The sequence below is a fragment of the Triturus cristatus genome, chromosome 7 (assembly GCF_964204655.1).
Source record: "Triturus cristatus chromosome 7, aTriCri1.1, whole genome shotgun sequence".
Lineage (NCBI taxonomy): Eukaryota > Metazoa > Chordata > Amphibia > Caudata > Salamandridae > Triturus > Triturus cristatus.
In genome coordinates, this window is record NC_140590.1 from 1245691140 (window position 1) to 1245712818 (window position 21679).

Sequence of the window (21679 nt, forward strand, 5' to 3'; positions counted from 1 at the left end):
AACCCTAATAACTGGTAAACATCCGTCACCCCGCATGTTGTTACAACGCGGTTATTACATCAACCGCGTTGTAACAACACATACCATTACCCCGCAAGTCCTTACAACAACTTGCGGAGAGGGGGGGAGAAGGTGTTGGATTTAAAATCAAACACCTTCCCTACTGTCCGCACAGACTGGAGTTGGAATAGTAAATTATACTATTCCAACACCCAGCGCCCCACTTCGCAAGTCATTGTTACGACTTACTGGGTGATGGTATGCATTGTTACAACGCGGTCATTGTAACGACCGCGTTGTAACAACATGCGGAGTGAGGGAAAGCGGGAAAAAGAGGCACATTCCTAATAATGAATTCCCCCCCACCCTATTAATAAACATGATCACCCACACACCCTTAAAACATACACGTTCACCCACACCCCTTAATAAACAAACTCAACCTCCATAAAACTAATTTCCCCCTCCCTAAAAATAGTCACGATCACCTCCACCTCCTTAAAACGATCTCCACACCTTATAAATTAAGTCATCCTCCTTTTAAATAAATCCGAACACCCATACCCCCTAAAAACTAAACCCCAACCCCTGAAATCTAACCTTAAACTCCCCCACCCCCTGAAACTTAACCCCTCTTACCTGTTCCTCTGCGGCGCTCCTTCGAACTCCGCCCTCCCGAACACTAGATCGACTCAGCCTTAACCACGCACATGGGCACACTCAGTCAAAGTACATCAGCAGTTTAGCAAAAAGTGGGGGCAACCATGCAAAAAGAGGGCACTTTCTTACACACCAGCTATCTTTAAGCTAGGAGGTGCTTTATAAACTATAGCAATAAAAATAATGTATGCGTATTAGTGTTTGTCATATGTGCATCTATATGCGTCTTTAGGGATGCTACCTGCAGTTTTGTCTAAATTACATGTGCCTAAATGTGGAAATATGTCTACAAGCACGATATCGCAACTGCCGTTGGGACAGAGGGAGCAGAAAAAAAATGAATGCACATCTCAAACAGAGCCGATACATTCTGTTTACACTGTCCACATGTACTTCAACAATGTTGATGTGTGAAAGGGAAATAAAGGAAAATTTTGTAAAGTGATTTGAATGGAAGAGAGAATTGAAGGAGGAAGCCAAATGTAACAGTAGGAAAGGGAAGAGGAATCCAAGGTGAGGGATACAAAGCACAAGGAGTGAGAGAGAGAGGGAGAAAAAGGATGGGAAGACACAAAAAGTAAATGGAGTGAGGGAATGCAGACAATCTGATAAATTAAGACAGAGAAAGAAGTGATTCATGCATATATATGGAATCTGGACCACTCGACTTGGCCCCACCGGCTCTGGAATAAACTAAAGAGAATTCATGATCATTTACTTGATAGATAATCCTCAAATATCTCTACAGCGTGCATTTTAAAATCCTTTAAAATGTTGGCCAATATTAATAGCCCCACATTGTTTCTTTGCAAATGTCTGAAAAAATAGAACCTCAAAAAAATGCCCCTGCAAGGATGTGTTGACTCTGTCCCATCAAAAGAGTGGACTGCTGAGAAGTTACTTCTAAGAAATGTATACAAGGGCTCTTCAGCAGTGCTGGTTCCAATAGGAGTTTATTTTAAACAGGCAACTGCCTTACATTGCCGAGCCTTATCCATGCTCCTAGTGACCTCTATTTTACTATAGTTAAGTCCCAGCGTAAATATTTAGCATTTCTAGAGAGATAGAATATGCCGACCTGTATGTGCAATCAAGGCCAGCTACATACTGGTTTTATCCTTTTATTCCACCGAAACGCGTCGACGCAGAGAGTTTGGTTTAATTTGATATGGGACAAGAATTATAGAAATCAGGGACTACAGTTCTCTGCTATATCTGGTCCACATAAGGTGCAAATTAACACTGTCAAGGCACAACTTGAGTGCCTCTGTATATTTTCCTTCCGCATGGTGTCCTTTTGTTGTTTTTTTATGAGATATTAACTGTATTAATCATGTATTTTGTAATATGTTATTAAGCTCGTGTATGGTACCATGTTATCCATTTATGTGTTTTCATGATGTATTTTTTATGTGATGATTTATTGTTGTGAATCTTACTATTGATTCATTAATAAATCTTATTGAATATAAGGTCTCTCATATATTGAGTGGAGTTGATCCGAGCGTGTGACAGATCTGATGGTGTTGTGACATTGGTTACTTGAGAAATGTGTATAAATAAAGTTCAAAGGGAATCTTTACAACTTTACAGTTGATTTTGGTGCTCTGTTCCGTTGGACTCCATGAGCCCCTCTCCTTGTTTTCAAGGTATACAGATGTCCTAATTCCAAGGGGAAGAAACTCAATAAAATTCTATCTAGGTTTCAACCATTATTCCTGCCCATTGTACTTTAAAAGAAAGGATACTTACTAATAAAAAGCAGCACCAGAAATATGTCTGCTTTGAAGTGCTACAATGCTGTGCCACTTTATATTGCAGAGATGATGGGAAACCCAGCCCCTCTCTGTTGTAACTGCTGGGGCCGTACACCTCAAAGCAGATATTTATATTACAATCTTGATTTCGCACACAGCTGAATAAAGTGCACTCGCAAATATTCTGCTTCCAGACAAAGAAAAAAATGGTTAAAGGGAACAATGGTTAAAGGTATTATACAGAGGCTACTTTCTAAGCTTCTATTATTATGATATGTTATTAACAAAGAGGTCTCAATATCTGTTCCTTTTTAGCGGTCTAGGTAGGTTTGATCAGTACTTGCAGGATATGTCAATATGTTTGTGTGTCGTAACCACTCTGAATAGTTAGCTTAAGGATGGGACATAAGGGACAGTCAGAAAGATTTGTACAATGAAGTCCTAAAGGGCAGGGGTATAATCCCCTTAGAGGCAGGAGTCACTAACAGAAAATAAGGCCATAATGTTGTGGTAGTGAATGTATTAGTGTTGAACTTGCTTGTTAAGACCTGCATGACTATGCTCTCATGCGTGGATACCGAGCCAAAGTCCTGGTTACCCAATGATGGTATTGCACTAGCTGCCTGTTTACCTGATATTTGGGTACAGGATTTTGCCCACGTCCTGAGAAGGGGGTCTGCAAGGGCTTCATTGAACGAAAGCAGGGGCTGCTTTTGTTTGCCACGACTGACACACCACAGTGAGTTTAGTCCTCAGCAGGCTTAATTTGTATAAAAAGAAGTACCTGGACCCTCTCCTCAGGAGGCTACTGAAGCTTGCACCACCGATTGCCAGTGGCAGTACCAACACAAATACTAAACATCACACTCATGCAAGTGTGACAATTCAGACTATTTCATGCCCCCAAAGCTATGAGAATGGCTTGGACAGAAGGTATTAGTCCTTTTAAATGTTTAATTAATATTCAACTATTGTGTGCTCATCTTTAACTTAGGCAAACAGCGCCATCATGTGGCAGAATGTCGTAAGTACCAGTGTTACCATTTACGTGCCGGTGTCAAGCACAGGAAACCACCAGCTCAAATTAAGCACTGGTCCTCAGTACAACAGTGGGTAACTGGAAGCAGAGAACCTCGCCCGCCCTTTGCACGACCATGGCGAAGGTGGACTTTCTTCCATGGCGGTGCCAGGAGGTGAAACTAGCTCACTGTCTGGCGAGGTGTCCAGGCCACTGGCGTACTGAAGGTACTCATACCAATAGTCATAGTATATGGTTAGGCAAATCCATCCCAAGCGTCATATGAATCACTGTCAGAATTCCAAATAAATTGTAGAGGCTTTGAGCCCTTCCTTGAGGCAGAGGCAAAGTATTGAAGATCAGGGCGCGGTCTCAGTTGAAGCAGTGCCAACTCGGAAAGCACAATAGGTTGGGCTACTTCATCCAGCGACAGCATCAGTGTTGATGCTCTAGTGGTTGGCGTGTGTCAAGGTGTCTAGTTCAGCCAAGCTGGTGCAGAGCCTATTGCGTGTACCAGCTGCCACTAAGTGCAGACCCACTGGTGGAGTCTCAGATGGAGACCCTCGTATTTCCTTGGGGCCCAGAGGGAGCCAATAGAATGCCAAAGAGCTGCAGCATGGCTTCATGGAAATCTTCGACTACCTGTGGTGGTGTAGTCTGCCCTGGAAAGTCAGGTTGCCTCTGGATATAGGTCAGGATTGGCTACAAAAGGATACAGCTTGAGATTGGCAAGCACATTGATGCACTTGCACTTTCTCTGAAGCTTGGACTTTTTAATGCGTTTTCTAGACTTACTCGAAGATTTTGGCCTCTGCACTGAACGACTTCAGGAACAGGACCTTCCTTTTAACTGCTCACAATCCAGAGCATGATGACAGGGCGCTTCACCTCACAGTCCAGGATGGCCTTGGGATTCGTCAAGGTGCAGTCAATGCACACCTGTAGTCGTGTTCCACTCAAAGGCAAACCTGATGGGCATCTATCACAGACATTTGCTTGTAAAAATCTCAACATGGTTTAAAACCCTGTATTGGGAGGTGACAGTTGTACTTGCACACTGGAGTTTGAACAATTTTGAGATAAAGGTCTTGTGAAGAGACGAGAGGAAGCTCCAGGAGGCACAGAAAGAAAGGAACTGACGTCATTGTGTGCAAGCGGTACCTATATGTGGTTCCACGTGACACTTCTTGGGCAAAAAACATCAAAGCGGAGCCTTATATTGCCGCATACCGGTGTGCAGGGTTTCTGGTTACTACTTATACATTTTCCAGATCTAGTCTGACCTCTGTGGAATATATAAAAGGTGAGGTAATCTGCGGTTAGAAGTGTCTATACGGAGACCGAGAAGTAAAAAATATTTCAGCACCACAGTATTTTATTAACTGTGATAGAAAGTATAAGATGAAGGATATCTGGATGCCATCCTATGTATTAAGGACTGGGTGTCCAGTGCTTGAACAGGTTACCATTTGAGATTTTTCTATGTGTTGGCTTGGGCAGACCTATTGATTTTCAGGATTTCTTTGAGAAGATGTTGGCAATGTTAAACCCAATATGTTCTCAGCATGGGATTTATGCTCAGCTGTGTGAGTGTTCTAGTGCTGGGGCTGGGGGGTAGGGGATATAGTGGGGAAAGTAGGGTATCCAAGTATTTTTCTGTAGTTCTTTGGGGTTTTCATTGGTTTACAAATTACAGTATGTTCCTCAAGGACTTTTCTAAGTTTCCTTTATTTTTGGTATTTGTCCTTAAAGTACCAAGGGAGCAAATTCTTTTGTCTGAAATCTTTGCATGATAGCAAGACTACGGAGGACGTTTGTTGTAGCAGTAGAATTGTAATTGAACGCAGTTTCTAAGTTGTAAGGACAACCGCTGTAATTAAGTATTTTGTGGAGGTCATCTGGTTGGTTTCAACAGAGGCGGGTCGTGGCTTTCCGGGAAGGTTAACAATAATACCCTGGGATTTCTGCCTTCAGAATAAGATCTTGGAGGTTTGATGTAGCATCTCACGTTGCCATCCTGGTATAATTTAGCACCAGAAAAATCACAGCAAGTGGGAGATTACCACTAAAGTTGTTGTATGAAGTTAAACAATATGTCAATTTGACTGGAAATCTAGTCACAAAATAAAAAAGTTAGACTGTACTCCATTTTAAGGTTTCACTGAAAACATACTAATAAACAGAGCTAAAGAGCTATGTGGAAGTTTTTCTGGAATCCCGTGTATCGGCAAGTTAAGAGAAGATCTCCGGGTTCACCAGCATAGAAGGATGTGAAGGGTTGACAGGGGACCTCTCCCACCCTCAATTGCTCAAGATATTGCAATCAACAGCAATATGGATTGGGCTCTTCCCATCTCCAGGCAGCATGGCTATCCATGATAAACAGTTTGTCCTACTTACGAAGTTGAGACAAGCATCAATGATGAGCCTCTTCCTCATTCTTTAGGCAAAGGTAGCTGGCAAGCTTACTCCTTATACCAAGCCCCCTCCACCATTGATAAGGAAGGGTACACAAGATCAATAGCTTCTCATACTGACCCAGGTTAGTGTTGATACCTGTGATTGGAGGCTTCTTGTACTGGGCACTCTTCAAATGCTCCTCCACAAGTTTGGGTGTGACGCAGATGACATGCTGTCCCTTCCAGTACTTCACCATGTTGAGGGATTGTAGCGTGCCAATTATATCGTTCTGTGTGATGCTGGTCATTTGGCTGAAAAGGGGTTAAAAGATAGAATGGATTAGATTAAGTGATTATACAGAGTCAGCATTCATAAACTCACAAACTTTGACCAGAGGAGATAATTCATCTGAATGTGTGGCTTTACAAAGCTTCAATTTTGGCAGTGTTATACTTTCCACAGCAACAGCATACATTAGAAAGGCTTTAAAATGATACTGTAGAACCAGACAACCTAACAGAATCTTTGACATAAAGTACCGGACTGTGCCAGTTTCCCTTATACATCAAAAATACACCAATACCAGGCCCAAGTAAAAACAAGCACTTCAGATGCCAATAGGACTGCCTGGCTTATAATGGGAAGTGCATGTCTAGCAACCAGTGAGATTAGGTCCCCAATACATTGTCATCCATGCATTGTCACTCACGTTTGCATTCACGCATCTATTTGGCCACCCGGCAGCTCATTCCTAGATTCATTCACTCACCCTCCCCAAAAAAATAACAAGCATTGGCATAGCCAATAGGTCTCGCTTTTGGGACCTTATAAGTGTTTAGCCATGCAACAGTTGCATAACTAAATACTTATAAGGTCCCAAAAGCGAGACCTATTGGCTATGCCAATGCTTGTTTATGTTTATTATTGCTCTGTAGTAATGGTGGCGCACGGGTGCCACCATTACTACATAGAAGTAATAAACAGGAAAAAAAAAACGGGCTCACCGAGAACATCAAAGCGGCCATGCGGCCGTGAAAGTGATCGCGATCAAACATCAAAGCGGCCATGCGGCCGCGAAAGTGAGGCGCGCGTGTGCCCGCACACATGCACTGTAGCTCTAGGCTACAGTGGTAGCACTTTTTTGAGCCCTCACAAAAAAGTCTCGCCAGACCAGCGCATGCGCTGGGTCAGGCGAGACCTAAAACACAATCAGCAAGTATATACAAGATTAATTTTAAAGAATAAAAGGATGATTCTGCATAAATGTATTGGGCATGTGCTTGTAATTAAGAATAGAATACATATAAAATATTGAATACAGCAGTGAGTGGCCATCTTGGAATAAGACTGTGTGAGTAACTACTGTACCAATTCCATTATGGCTGAGATGTTGATTCTAAATGCTGAGGGCACCTTGAAACGGCAAACACAGACACGCTATGCACAAAACCCTTCAAGAGAGCCTCCTGATTTAAAAGCAGTAGTCAAGCACGATGCAGTGAACTGCAGAGGAAATGAGCAATAAATGAGCTGACAGATCGCATCGTTCGTAAAGTTAAGAAAAAGGGTAACTATAAAAAAAGAGAAAATGCAAAACTAAAGTGACTAGACACAATGCATGCACTCGGAGTGCAGTAGAGAAAATGGTTGAAATGGGCAGCCCCTTTGCCCCATGTTATATGCTGTAATGGGCTGAAACATAATGTGAACAACACTCAGAACAACTGAATGTTTATGTATGCAAGTACATTTATAAATTTGATATAATTATAGGAGCCAGACAACTAAAGTTGCCAGGTCAGATCAAAACAGGTGTTTTAGTACACACATGCCTCTAAATGCTAAAATTATAAACATGTATACAATTACAGTTGGCAAAACAATGTACAACTCTTCCTTAGAGGCCTCGAATATTTTACCCCCTAGCCTGCAAGGAGGGGAAGGGTAGCAGAAATACCTGAACCATTGTCTACTACAGTTAATCTACTAGATTCCATTTAACAACATTCCGGTCTGCAAGATTTAACACAACGTAACCATTCACCCATAAAGTCCTATTGTCTTTAAACACCTGGCGGTTAAGCCTTTCCACCCTGATGCAGAGCTCTTGTTTTGGGATGTTTAGGGATCTTCTTGCTTAAGCCTTCATAACTTTTTACGCAAACAAAATTCAGGCCTAATGTACATAGTTTTCACTCACATCTAAGAGATTGCAAAGGTACCCTGAGTTTGTTGATTATCTGGAGGAAATGGAGAAAATAGCCCAAATATAGCAAAATTCAAGTTGTGCACAAAGTGTTTTTTAAAATGGCATCAAAAAAAGTTTTGCTGTGCTGATATTACCATCTTCACAGCTTTCAGAAATAAGCAGAGATGCAAAAAAACATAACCACAAGGCATTTTTTAAAGTAGTAGTTCATTTTCCTATAATTTGTGGTTTAACACTACTGTCTGTGGCGGAAACAGGAATAAATACCATGGGTGAACCCTAAAAACTACACAGTTCTAAAAAATTATATATCAGAATTAAGCAAATGGCAATTTTTGAAGATCACTCATGATTTTCCCAAACAACTAATCGCTGAAAGAAAGAACGTAACAATTAGGAGAAATAAAAATGCTTGCCATGTTGGACATTTTACAACGCTATACCATTACGCCCATCAGGCCCTTCTCGTCACAGGGTTTATAGTGTTTGTTGGTTGTCCAAAAACGTGTATTACCCAGAGACAATAACTGAACTACTGTTTAATGAGCTTTCATTGTGTACCAACCACGCAGCAATTCAAATGGTAAAATCTAATGAATAAAAAAATGGGCATGAGGAAACTGATGCCATTTTTAAATGAGCCCTAGATGCTGAGTTTAACAATAATGGTTAATTGAACAACTCTGGATTTTGAGCTACCCACTCTACCATGTGATTCAAAGGACATTCTGCAAAATGTGTTTTTTGGCATACTGACTTTCATTTGAAAACTAATAAGGGATAATAACAAATATTGTGTGTTCCTGATTTTCAGCCCAGAGGGGGTCAGCAATAGGAAAGGCCCCCAAATACAATACAGAGACATATTTGTCATCAAAATTTAACCCATTTGGCATTATGGGTAGCTGCGTTAGTTCAGCCACGGCTTGGCAGCTACCCAGAAAATCCTTCTCAACCCGGACATTTCTGAAAACTAGACAACCAGGGGAGAACCAGGGTGGTGACACTTGTGTGGGTCAGATTACATTTTCTTACCTAAAATGTCCTACTAACCTCAGCTAAAATCATGCACTTTCCTAATATTTCTGTAAGGGAATGTTGTGAAATCTGCTGCGTTAACAGAAAATTCCTACCCTGATAAAAATGGTACACAACTGTGCGGCTGGGCCTAGCGTCCAGGACAGGAAAAAAACTAGTTACTTACCTGTACACTATGGTTCTCCAGTATTATCTTTCATAGATTCACATGCTTGTATCTTCCCCGTCGTCATGGTGGGAGTCTCACGGTAACAGAATGACCACAGCAGTAGAAGAAAAACTGCATAGCAAAATCCCATAGGGAATCATCTTATTTGGTAACCAAATCTCATCATTATGTGGTCCAAGACTCAGCCAATCGGCTGCTAGCCCTGCCCTCACACTCCCCAGCAGAGCCTTCCTGCCTCAGATTTCCAGCCCCGAGTGCGAGACTAAAATACATCTAGAGACAATGAGTTTCTGCCTGAGAAATGGGGAGGTGGGCGGGCCGCATGTGAATCTATGAAAGATAATACTGGAGAACCATAGTGTACTGGTAAGTAACTAGTTTTTTCTCCAGTATTGAATATTTCATAGATTCACATGCTTGTATCAGAATAGTAAGCAGTACTTATCCCAAACTGCATTTCCAGGCTAGAACCCTAATAACCGCGGGCTCTGCTCATTTGTATAGATTGTTAACATACATTGCAGTATTTGAAACATTCGTGTCAATAGACATATATTTGTTCATTCAATCATCATCATTATACATGATAAATACCTTAATGAAATAGGTGCCGTAGAACTGCTTGTCCCACTGCTGCATCCTTTCTCCACGCTGCGTCCAGACAATAATGTCTAGTAAAGGTGTGCGCATTCTTCCATGTCGCAGCTCTACAAATGTCTGGCAGTGGCACCCCTGCAAATAGAGCAGTAGAAGTTGCCATCTTCCTTGTGGAGTGTGCACGTACTTTAGATGGTAAAGGTGCCACCCCTTTCCTGGGACCGGCAAAGGCTACGAAAAGCTGATTTGTCTTTCTGAATGATTGGGTCTTGTCAATATAGAATTTGAGACATCGTTTAATGTCTAAAGAGTGCAATGCTCTTTCTGCCGCTGTTGACGGGTCTTTAAAAAATGTAGGCAAAACTACTGGTTCATTCAGATGAAAGCTGGAAGGGACTTTAGGAATAAATTTGGGATTCGTCCTGAGAATCACCCTGTCCTGCCTGAATTGTAGGAATGGTTCTGTAATCGAGAACGCTTGAATCTCGCTGACCCTTCTTGCCGATGTGAGCGCTAACAATAACGCTGTCTTCCATGAGACAAATTGTAATTCCGCCTTATGGATTGGCTCAAAGGGCGGTTTCATTAACTGTGTAAGAACTGTATTCAGCTGCCAAGGAACAACTGGTCTTTGAACAGGAGGGAACATTCTGAAGAGCCCTCTGAGGAATTCCTTAATAACTCTTTGGGACCAAAGAGAGGGCTGATCAGGCACTCTTGTGTACCTTGAAATCGCGGCTAGGTGTACTTTTATGGACATATGAGAGAGCCCAGATTTTGCCAATGTCAGTAGATATGGGAGAATCTGATCAGAAGCGACCCGAAATGGATGCAAGTCGTTAGATGCACACCACTGACAGAACCTTTTCCATTTCGCCGCATATGTTTTGTTTGTGGAGACTGCCCGGGATCGTGATAGAATGTCTCTGCAGTCCTGAGGGATCTTTAACAGGTGGAATTCATGCTCGTGAGGTTCCATGCTGACAAGCTGAGCGGTTTCAAATTTGGATGCAGTATCTGTCCGTTGTTCATCGTTATCAGATCCTGCACTAATGGGAACTGTATCCTGGGTGTCATTGAGAGTCTGATCAGTTCGGAGAACCACGCTTGTCTCGGCCACGCTGGTGCAATCAGAATCAGATGGCACGGCTCTGATTTCATTTTCCTTAAGACTTTCAGTATTAGAGGAAAGGGGTGAAAGGCATACGCAAACATTCCTGTCCAGCACATCTGTAGCGCATTGCCCCACGATCCCTTCTGCGGAAACCTGCTTGCAAAGTTTTTGCATTTCGAATTGTGGCGGTCCGTGGATAAGTCTAGCCTTGGCGTGCCCCATAGCTTGAAAACTCTGGAAAGGTGCTTCCGATGTAGTTCCCACTCGTAAGAGATTTTGGGAGATCTGCTCAGAATATCCGCTCTTGTGTTGTCCACTCCTGCAACATGTTGCACCTGAAGCGAGATGTTGTGAGCTAAAAGCCATTTCCAAATGTCTTGTGCTTCCCTTGACAGAAGTTTCAATCTTGTGCCCCCTTGTTTTAGCAGGTAAAACATAGACGTGGAGCTGTCTGTCTTCACCAGAACTGTAGATCCGCGAATTCTGCATAGAAAAGCCTTGAGTCCCAAGAACACGGCCCTCAGCTCTAGCAAGTTGATGTGGAGCTGCATTTCGGACTTTGACCAGTGGCCCTGAATTTCGAGCTCCTGGAGATGCGCTCCCCAACCTTGAAGAGAAGCATCCGTCATCATCACGAAATTGTAGACCTGTGATTCGAAAGTCAGTCCTTCCGCTAAATGATCCCTGATCTTCCACCATGACAGGGCGTCTCTGATCTGAGGAGTGATTACTATTCGATCCTCGAAGGATCCCTGCGACTGAAGCCATTGCTCGTCTAGCAGTTCTTGTATAGGCCTCATGCGGAACCTGCAATTTGGGAGTAGGGGGATACAAGAGGACATCATTCCCAACAATGACTTGTAGATCCTTACTGAAACCGACCTTTTTATTTGCAATTGTGTTGACAACCGTATGATCTTTCGAATACGCTCCTCTGACGGGTAAGCCTTGGCCTCCTCCGTGCAGATTAGAGCACCCAGAAATTGAATGGACTGTGCTGGTCTGAGATGGGACTTCTCTAGGTTGACTCTGAGACCTAGCTGATCGAAAAGCTCCATGCAAACGTGAAGGGAGCGATGGGTGTGTCTGAACGAACTTCCTTTGATAAGCCAATCGTCCAGATAAGGAAAAATCTGGTGACCTTGTAGTCTTAGGTGGGCCGCAATTGGCGCCATACACTTTGTAAAGATTCTCGGCGCGGACTTTAGTCCGAAAGGTAAGACTTTGAATTGGTAATGACGCCCCGCCACCATGAAGCGTAGAAATTTTCTGTGTTTTACGTGGATTGGGACGTGAAAATAAGCATCTAAGAGGTCCAGGGATGCCAAATAATCTCCTCTGCCAATCAGGAGAAGAATTTCCTGCAGGGATAACATTCGAAATGATTTCTTTTGAATGAATTTGTTTAGACCTCTCAGGTCCATTACCTGCCTCCATTTTGATGTGTCTTTCTTTTTTATGAGAAAGAAATGCGAGTAATAGCCTTTCCCGCGTTGAAGCCGTGGAACTTCTTCTATTGCCTCCTTTTGTAATAACGCTATCACTTCTGCTTTGAGGGCTGATAGATGTTCTTGTCTCCTGTGTATAGGAGGCTGAAATGGAGGCTTTTCTACGAACTCCAGTGTATGGCCATGTTGTATTACATCTAAAACCCATCTGTCCGTTGTTATTGACAGCCAAGCTGGGTAAAATGAAGTCAGGTAATGCGTGCTGCTTCTCGGACAAGTGGCAGATGTGTTGAAGAAGTCATTGTCGTCGATTGGATTGCTGCGACTTTCCTCTCGCAGATGATCTTCCCCTGGACTGTTGCTGATAGTTATTTGAGGATCGAAACTGTTGATTGTTCGAGTATTGACGATATCCCTGCTGCTGGTATGGCTGATATCTGTTCGATTGGAACGAGGATCTTTGTGTAAATTGTCCTCGGGATCCTCTCCTCCGAAAGGACTGAAACCTGCCCTGTTGAAGAGATCCCAGCGCCCGCGCTGTATCTGTGTCTGTTTTGATGCTTTGGAGGGCCTCATCGACATGCTTTCCGAACAGGTTCTCTCCATCAAATGGCATGTCCACTATTTTGGCCTGTACCTCTGGTCTGAACGAGGTGGCCTTCAACCATCCTTGTCTTCGCAGAGCTACTGCACCTGCCATTTGTCGAAAGCCACTGAGGACAAATCCATAGCGATGTCTATGGATTCCGATGCAGCCCTAGCTCCATCCTGAAGAATAGCAGCCGCTTCTTCTTTTTTATCCTCTGGAAGATGGGAGAGCAAGGGTGCTATATCGCTCCACATCTGCCTGTTGACTCTGCTGATAAGGGCTAATGCATTAGAAGCCTTTATGGAAGACGCTACCATCACCGCAAAGCGCTTCCCTGCGCCATCCATTCGTCTTCCGTCTTTGTCCGGTGGAACCATTGTTGTTGAAACCGGATTTTTTTAGTTTCTTTGGGCGGCCTGCGTCACCACAGAGTCTGGTCGAGGATGACCAATCAAACAGGCCGGAGACGATTCTGGAGCTCTATATTTCTTGTCTATTCGAGGAACTGAAGCAGCCACTGAAGCCGGGTTCCTCATTATCTTCAAGCCTTCCTCCCAAATAGGGGCGATTATCGGGATGGATCGCATAGACTTGCGTGACTCCTCTTTAAAGTCATATAGAAAACATTCGGCTTCCTGAACTGGAAGCGGAAGGTCAAAGCGCTTTGATGCTTTCTCCATGATATCATGGAACCCTCCTATATCTTGCGGCGGAGAGTGCGCGGGTGTTGGAGATGTCGACGGTGTAGTTGGGAGAATATATTGGTCCCATTCATCGACAACCTGCTTATCTTGAATGAGTTCTCCTTCTTCCAGTTGATCGGCGTCACTGTCTTCCAAGTCATCTCTGATTGTCATAATCGGTGGAGATCGTATCTTCTGAGTGGAAGTTTTGGGAGAAGAATGAGGTGGTCGTACCTGTGTCGGCTTCTCCACCGGCTGTGGCGCTTGAGAGTTAGCGTCCGGGACACGCCGATAACAGTCGTTTATCATCAGCCGCAAGTCAGTCACCAAGGAGACCGGCATGGAAATAGAGTCCTCTCTAGAGGTATGTTGAGGCTCTTCTTCTTCCGCGTAGTCATAAGACTGCTGAAAAGATTCATATCTCCGTGAATCTCTCGGAGGGCGATCTTGAAATGAGAAGACTTCTTGAACCTCATGAAACTCTTCCTCATCCGTTTCCTGACTCTTAATGCGAAGTTGGGAGGGACTATAAGCCACTCCTGAAGACTCCTCATCATCTGACTGCAAGTCTAGTAGGTTTGAAGGCGGAAGCAGAGACATTTTTGTCCATGTTGTAAAATCTGTCCACTTAGTGTGCTTCTTCGCCGAGCCCGTCGACGACGCCATAGACTTCAATGTTATTTTCTTGACTTTAGGAGATTTAAAGTTTCCCGTCGACGGGGCTTCCGTCGGCGGAGATCTCGTCGACGGGGACAGCTGTATTATCGTCGGCACCGTAGTCGTCGACGACGAAGTCTTCGTCGACGAAGGTAATGCGGCCATCGACGGGATCGTCAACGGGCTTTTCTTCGACGACGAGGTTTTAGTCGCCGTCGATGCCGCTGTCGTCGTCGATATGGTGGTCGTCGACGGAGTCGTCGTCGACGGTTTCAAAGCAATAACAGCCGATGACGGTCCGACTTTCGTCGACGGGGCTGAGGAAACTTCTCTTGACTCTTTAGATTTTTTAAGAGGAGTATGAGGTAATGAAGACACAGGGGCCCCTTTGTCTTTTGTCTTTTGCTTCTTCAGCTCTGAAATATCTTCTTAAGTTGAAGATTTTCTCTTCTTTGAAGACTTAGATTCCTCCTCAGAGTCAGATTCTGAAGTGACCTTCTTTTTCTGAAGCCACAGCAGAAGACGTTCCTCCCTGTCACGTAGGGTTTTCGCAGAAAAGGTTCTGCAATGTTTAAAGTCTTTAGGCACATGTTTTGGGTGCAAGCAATATAATGCAGTCCTTATGTGGTTCCTCAGAAAACAATCTAGGCTTTCCACAGGATCTGCAGGGCCTGAAGAGCCTCTTCTTAGAGCTTTCAGCCATACTGAACAAGAAAAAATGAAGCACAGTACCTTAAACCAGCAAAGAGAAGTACATTTTAGCTGAACCAGAGGTCAAAAGTTCACAGAGGAACAAAACTGAGCAAGGCTCAGGGAGACTCCTCCTCACACGAAGGCGGTTGGAAATCTGAGGCAGGAAGGCTCTGCTGGGGAGTGTGAGGGCAGCAGCCGATTGGCTGAGTCTTGGACCACATAATGATGAGATTTGGTTACCAAATAAGATGATTCCCTATGGGATTTTGCTATGCAGTTTTTCTTCTACTGCTGTGGTCATTCTGTTACCGTGAGACTCCCACCATGACGACGGGGAAGATACAAGCATGTGAATCTATGAAAGATTCAATACTGGAGAAGGACAAAAATGCAACATGGAGACATCAAACTTTCACCATCAGAATTGATACACTTTGGTGATGCGGATAGCAGCAGTATCTGGGCCTTGACTCGTCCGCCACTCAGGAAAACCAGCCACCCAGGGAAACCAACCATCCAGAGAAACCAACTAAACCCAGACAACTCTAAAAACAAGAGATACCATGCAAAGACTATACTGATTTTGCATGGTCCATGGTATGACCAGTTCCTATAGTGGGTGCTCAGCCCAGCCCAGCCACACAAGCGGGGTACTGTTTTTATCCGCAGATGTGGGGGGAACGTTTGGGTGTAGGAATTTTGTGGACAACGTTTGAGGTTTGAAAGTCAATCTGGGCAAGAATGCATGTTGAGATCCGGGTATGTCACACTGTGAGAAAGTGCCATCTTTCTTGCATGGTATGCCCCCACTTTTTGCTGAAATGCTGAATGTACTTTGACTGAGTGTGCCCTGGACTCCTGCCAATCAGGTGCCCAGGGCCTATGTTCCTTCCCTAAAACAAACAACACCCAAATTGGCAAGCCCTGGCCACATGTCAGCCCCTGGTAAATGGTACCTTAGGTACCCAGGGCCTTGTGACCAGGGAAGGCCTCTAAGGGCTGCAGCACTCATTGTGCCACCCTTAGAGGCCCTGTACCCTTACACACACACACACACTGCCTTTGCAGGCTGAGTGTTTGGGTGCAGGACAAAAACAAAGTCCACATGACACACATCCCTGTGTGCCATGCCCATCACCTACACTGCCATGGCATACATCAGCCACCCCTCTAGCTGGGTGCCTTATGCCAATGGTGTGGGCGCAGGAGCCGTGTGCCCCTACAGTACCCAGGTCCATTCCTGAGCACTGTAAGTGTAGTGCTGCCATACATGGTGCTGAGAGCTCGTCAAACACGAACTCCACAGCACCATAATGGCAACACTGAAGACTGGGAAGTTTGGTATCAAACTTCTCAGCACATTAAACCCACACTGATGCCAGTGTGGGATTTATTGTACCAAGCATCCCAGAGGGCATCTTAGAGATGCCCCCTCAAACCTAACGTACAATCCACGTCTGCTCTGAGGCTGCCTAGGCTGCCACACAGCAGACATGTTGCTGGACCCCTGGGTGGGAGAGCCCCTGCTCTCCTGGGCCTGCAACAATGCACATCCTGGGCGAGGTGCTAAATCTCCTCCCCCTGGATGGGCAGGGGGAAGCTTCAAAAGCATGCCGCCTCTGTGAGCTTCCCCAGGCCATTGCAACCCCCCACTCTGGCGGGAAGCTTTGGCCGGAAACCCCAAATAAGGACAGGGGATGTGCCAGCCTGCCAACCCCACCCCTCAGGTGGGGGAGGCGAGCTGAAGCACATCTCCGGGCTTTCGCCATCTTAAAGATGGGAAGCCCTACCCTATCAGGACTAGGCTACTGCCCCCCTCCCACAGGAGAGAGGCAGGATAGGGGGTGTACCCACCCCAGAACAGGGACCCATTGGTCCCTGCCCTTCACCTACCTGTAACGCCCCTAAATCTAGTATTTAGGGGCACCCTGAACCTTCCTTCCTCAGATTCCAAAATACAAAGAAGAGCAAGAAGAAAGAAGACCTGCCCTGCAGCTGCTAAAAAGAGGAAGACACCAACTGCTTTGGCCCCAGCCCTACCGGCCTGTCGACCCTCGATCCTGCTCCAACCCGGCATCTCTTGTGGCCAGCAACCTCACAAACCCCGGAGGACCTGGCTACCTTTTGGCTCTAAGCCCCTGGGACTCCCATGAGTAGAGGCTCTACTCCAAACCTACCTCTAATCCCTGGCAGCAGCCCGGAACCGTGAACCCAGCACACTCTGCACCAGCCAAGCCTGGCCAGTGCCGGAGTGAACAAAGACCACGAGGACGACCCCACGGCGACTGTGACCCCGAGTCCGGCACCCAAGGTCCTCCCTCGACACTCCTGAAGAAGCCTGCAGCCTCAGAACAAGGTGCCCCCCCCCCTACCGCGATCAACAGAGGGTAAGATTTCCCGACACCAAAAGGCACCCCTGCACGCGGTGCCCCGCGGCCCCCTGTGCCCAATCCCGGGGTACCTACCTATCCTCCAACTACCCAACCTACCTCTCGAAGTCGTGGTGGCACCTGAAGAATCCTCGTCCCCGAGCTTGCAGTCTTTTTCTGAACCGGAGATTTCCCATTTAAATCAATTGAGCGCCTGAAGGCTCAAAAGCACCCTGCACCCAGCCGCCCAAGTGGCCCTGGCAGTGCAACCTCTACACCTACCTACTTCCCCACTTGCCCGGAGTAAGTGACCAGGAGCCCAGCTCCCACAGTCGTGTGGCTTGCCAGTCAGCAGCCACCAACCAAGGCCCCCCTATCCCTCATAGGATAACATTGGGCCTAACTCTCTCTGCACCCGGCCGCCCTAGAGTCGCTGAGGGTGAACCAACTGTACCTACCTGACCCTGGGGGACCCCTGAGTCTATGCCCAGAACTTCAACTCTGCCAGTCGAGTACTTACCTTTAAACCGAGAACTCTATTTTCTTCATAGGGTAACATTGACTGGCTTTTTCCTGAAATTTCTTCTGTGTGGGCTTTTCAAATCTTAAAATATTCACCAAAAATCAGCCGAGTAACGAAAACGAAAATACTCACCTGCTCTTAGGTGAGCTCCCAGTGCTGGATCTTGGTGCCCAGCACTGCCTCTGAAAAATACTTACAGCTGTACTTACCCGTAACCCAATTTTCTTCCATAGGAAATCATTGACTGGTTTTCTGTGAAATTTCTTCTAAGTGTCAATTTCTGCAATCTTTAAATATTCTTTAAAAATCGTATAATATCTGAAAACGTAATTACTTACCTGTTTTGGATAAAGGTCCCAGTACTGAGTCTAGGCACCCAGTACTGGATTACAAAAGTAACGAGAACATACTGTACCTGCAACTTGAATTTTCTTCCATAGGGAACATAGTCTTTTTGGTGCTATTGGGCGTCTCGCTTGCAGCTGAGACCAGCAAGTGGTTTACCACTGACTAGGATGGATAGGTTACTTACCTGTAATCCTAGTTCTCTTCCAGGGGTATCCTCATCAAAGTCATAAGCACTGAATATTCCCGCCCATGTGCGGGGACCCCGGAAATAATAAAATTATATATGAAAAACACATATATATATACAGCTCTGTATATGTATAAACATATATTATTTTTTCCAAGCAAATGCAGCCCCCATAGTAGGCTAGACAATGTAGATATAAATATCCAATAACACATCATAGGCATAATAATACACCTAAATCTCTCTCTTTTTTTTTTTTAATGAGGTAAAAACTCATGAGAAAGAAAAGAAAACACTGTGCAAAACACAGATCCACAAAACATTGCTAGCCTGCAGGCTGCATTGCAATACAATACCATAGAGACTGAAAAGCCTTGTACAGGTAAAAAAACTGGCACCGTGCCTTTAAGGCAGCCCTGATTCCAATATCCCATCATGCCTCAGGGGTGACAGTTAAGTCAGTTGTTCTTTGCGGGACCGTAGTCCTAAACACAAACATATACTTCTTCCATATTTAATAATACAATCCTCTCATTTGCCTGGGGATGCGGGTGAGTTGCTTATGACTTTGATGAGGATACCCCTGGAAGAGAACTAGGATTACAGGTAAGTAACTTATCCTTCTCTTCCAGGGGATCCTCATCAATAGTCATAAGCACTGAATAGAATAGCAAGCCCATCTTCCACCGCAGGCAAATGAGAACTGCACTATACATTGGAGATAACAACCAAAATAATCAGTTGTTGAACAGATTCCTCAAGGAGGCTTGCCCTATTTGAGTGTCTGCTCTGGTGTCCGAGTCCAGACTATAATGTCTCGTGAAAGTATGGACAGATCTCCAAGTAGCTGCTTTACAGATCTCGGCGAGTGGGACATTATTGAGAAACGCAGTAGTAGCCGCTTTCCCTCGTGTGGAATGTGCCTTAGGTAGAGGCCATAACGGTTTCTGAGCTAGTTGGTAAGCTAATTTAATGCTTGACACAATCCATCTGGCAATAGAACGTTTAGATTCTGCAAAACCTGTACGGACAGCACCATAGTTTACAAACAATTGGTCAGACTTTCTGACAACCTTAGTTCTATCTAGGTAAAATTTGAGAACTCGTTTAATATCCAAAGAATGCAACGCCCTCTCAGCTGGCGAGGACGGGTTGGGAAAGAAAGTTGGTAGAGATATAGACTGATTCACATGAAAGTCGGACACCACCTTAGGTAAAAATGAAGGATGAGTTCTCATCACCACCCTATTAAGGTGAAAAACCGTGTAGGGTTCTTTTGAGCAGAGGGCCTGTATTTCACTCACCCGACGTGCTGAGGTGATAGCTACCAAGAAGGCTGCTTTCCACGTAAGGTGCTGTAATGTAGCCTTATGTATGGGTTCGAAAGGTGGGCTCATAAGCTTTGAAAGAACCAGGTTCAGCTCTCTAGGAGGCGAGGGGGGCCTCACTGGGGGGTAAACCTTTTTGAGTCCCTGCAAAAACTCTTTTACCACTTGAATCTTAAAGAACGAATGCTGAGATGGAGAGCGCCTATAGGCCGTAATGGCCGCCAGGTGCACTTTGATGGAGGAGAATTTTAACCCTACCCTGGCTAAGTGAAGCAGATAGGGTAATATCACTTCCTCTTGACATTTCGTAGGATTATGTTGATTTTGAATACACCATAAATAAAATCACTTCCACTTACAGAAGTATGAGTGTCTCGTAGAAGGCCTCCTAGCTTCCTTCAATATGGTCATACATTCCTGGGGAAGGTTTAAATGGCCATACTGGAGGACTTCAGGAGCCATGCTGTTAAGCTCAGCGAGGGAAGGTTGGGATGGTAAATCCTCCCCTGCATCTTGGTCAGCAAGTCCGGCCTGCACAGCAGACGCTTGTGCGGCCGGATCGATAGGTTAAGGAGATCTGGGTACCACCACTGCCTCGGCCAGTCCGGTGCTATTAGGATCATCTTGGTGGTCGAGTGTTGCAGCTTGGTCACCACTTTCGGGATTAGCGGGAGAGGAGGAAAGGCGTACACAAATGTCATTGACCAGTCGATCAAAAGGGCATTGCCCAGAGACCCTGGTCGATAGTACCTTGAGGCGAAGCCTCGGCATTTTGTTTTGTTTTCGTCCGCGAAGAGGTCTACTTGCGGCCGGCCCCACTCCTCGAAAATGTTCTCTAGCACCTCGACGTTGAGGACCCAGTCCTCTGGGTCTTGAAAATGTCGACCGAGTGAGTCCGCTTGAACGTTGAGCTCGCCTGGCAGGTGCACCGCCGTTATGGAAATGTTCCTTGCCAGGATCCAGTGCCACAGGGATTGAGCCTCCAGCGATAGTGTCTGTCCTGGAACGAGTACCCCCCTGCTTGTTCAGGTAGTACATTGTGGTGGTGTTGTCCGTTTGTACTAAAATGGAACTCGTGCTGATTGAGGGCAGGAACGCCTTGAGGGCGAGATGTACTGCCCTGAGCTCTAGCATGTTGATGTGATATAGCTGCTCGTTGCTGGACCACAGCCCCTGAGTCTGAAGAGACCCCAGATGCGCGCCCCAACCCTTTAGCGATGCGTCGGTGATCAGTGTTTGCGATGGAGGTTCCTGATGGAACGGAATCCCCACCTGCAGATTGCTCGAGTTCAACCACCACTTGATCGACTGCCTGGCCGTTGTCGAAAGGCACACTTTGTCCTCCCACAGAGAAGACTTTTGGTCCCATTTGTCCTCTAGATCTTGTTGGAGAGGACGCATCCGCAACCTGGCGTTGGGCACTAGGAATATGCAAGATGTCATGGCCCCTAGCAGGGATGATATCTGTTGCGCTGTAGACAGCCTGTTGTTTATAGCATGCCTGCCTTTTTGAGCGAGGGATAACTGTCTCTCCTCCGAAGGAAACACTTTTCCTAGTTCGGACTCTACAATCGCTCCCAGGTAGTGTATCCTTTGCGTTGGTGTGAAGGTGGATTTCTTGTGATTCACCTGGAGCCCCAATCGGTGACACAGCGTGTCAGTTGTGAACGTACAGCCTGAGGCGATGGACCTTTTAGTAACCAGTCATCTAGATATGGATAGACGAAGACTCCTGCGCGTCTCAGGGCAGCAGCTACCACCGCCATGCACTTTGTGAACACTCGAGGTGCTGATTTCAGGCCAAATGGTAGAACCTTGAACTGGTAGTGGGAGGTTCCTACCACGAATCTTAGGAATTTCCGATGACGCTGGCAGATGGGTCTATGAAAATA

The 21679-nt window shown here is 45.4% G+C and overlaps 1 protein-coding gene across 4 annotated transcripts in view; it reads right to left on the reverse strand.

Moving 5' to 3' along the window:
- KAT8 (lysine acetyltransferase 8) overlaps positions 1 to 21679 on the reverse strand; it is a 236767-nt gene that overhangs the window by 14349 nt on the left and 200739 nt on the right. For 2 of the 4 annotated variants that reach the window (XM_085618705.1, XM_085618707.1), the window contains one exon: positions 5992 to 6146. In XM_085618705.1, coding sequence (XP_085474831.1) covers positions 5992 to 6146 — 155 coding nt within the window. Of the gene's footprint in view, positions 1 to 5973; positions 6147 to 21679 lie in introns of all 4 variants that reach the window. The other 2 variants (XM_085618706.1, XM_085618703.1) reach the window with 1 other exon arrangement.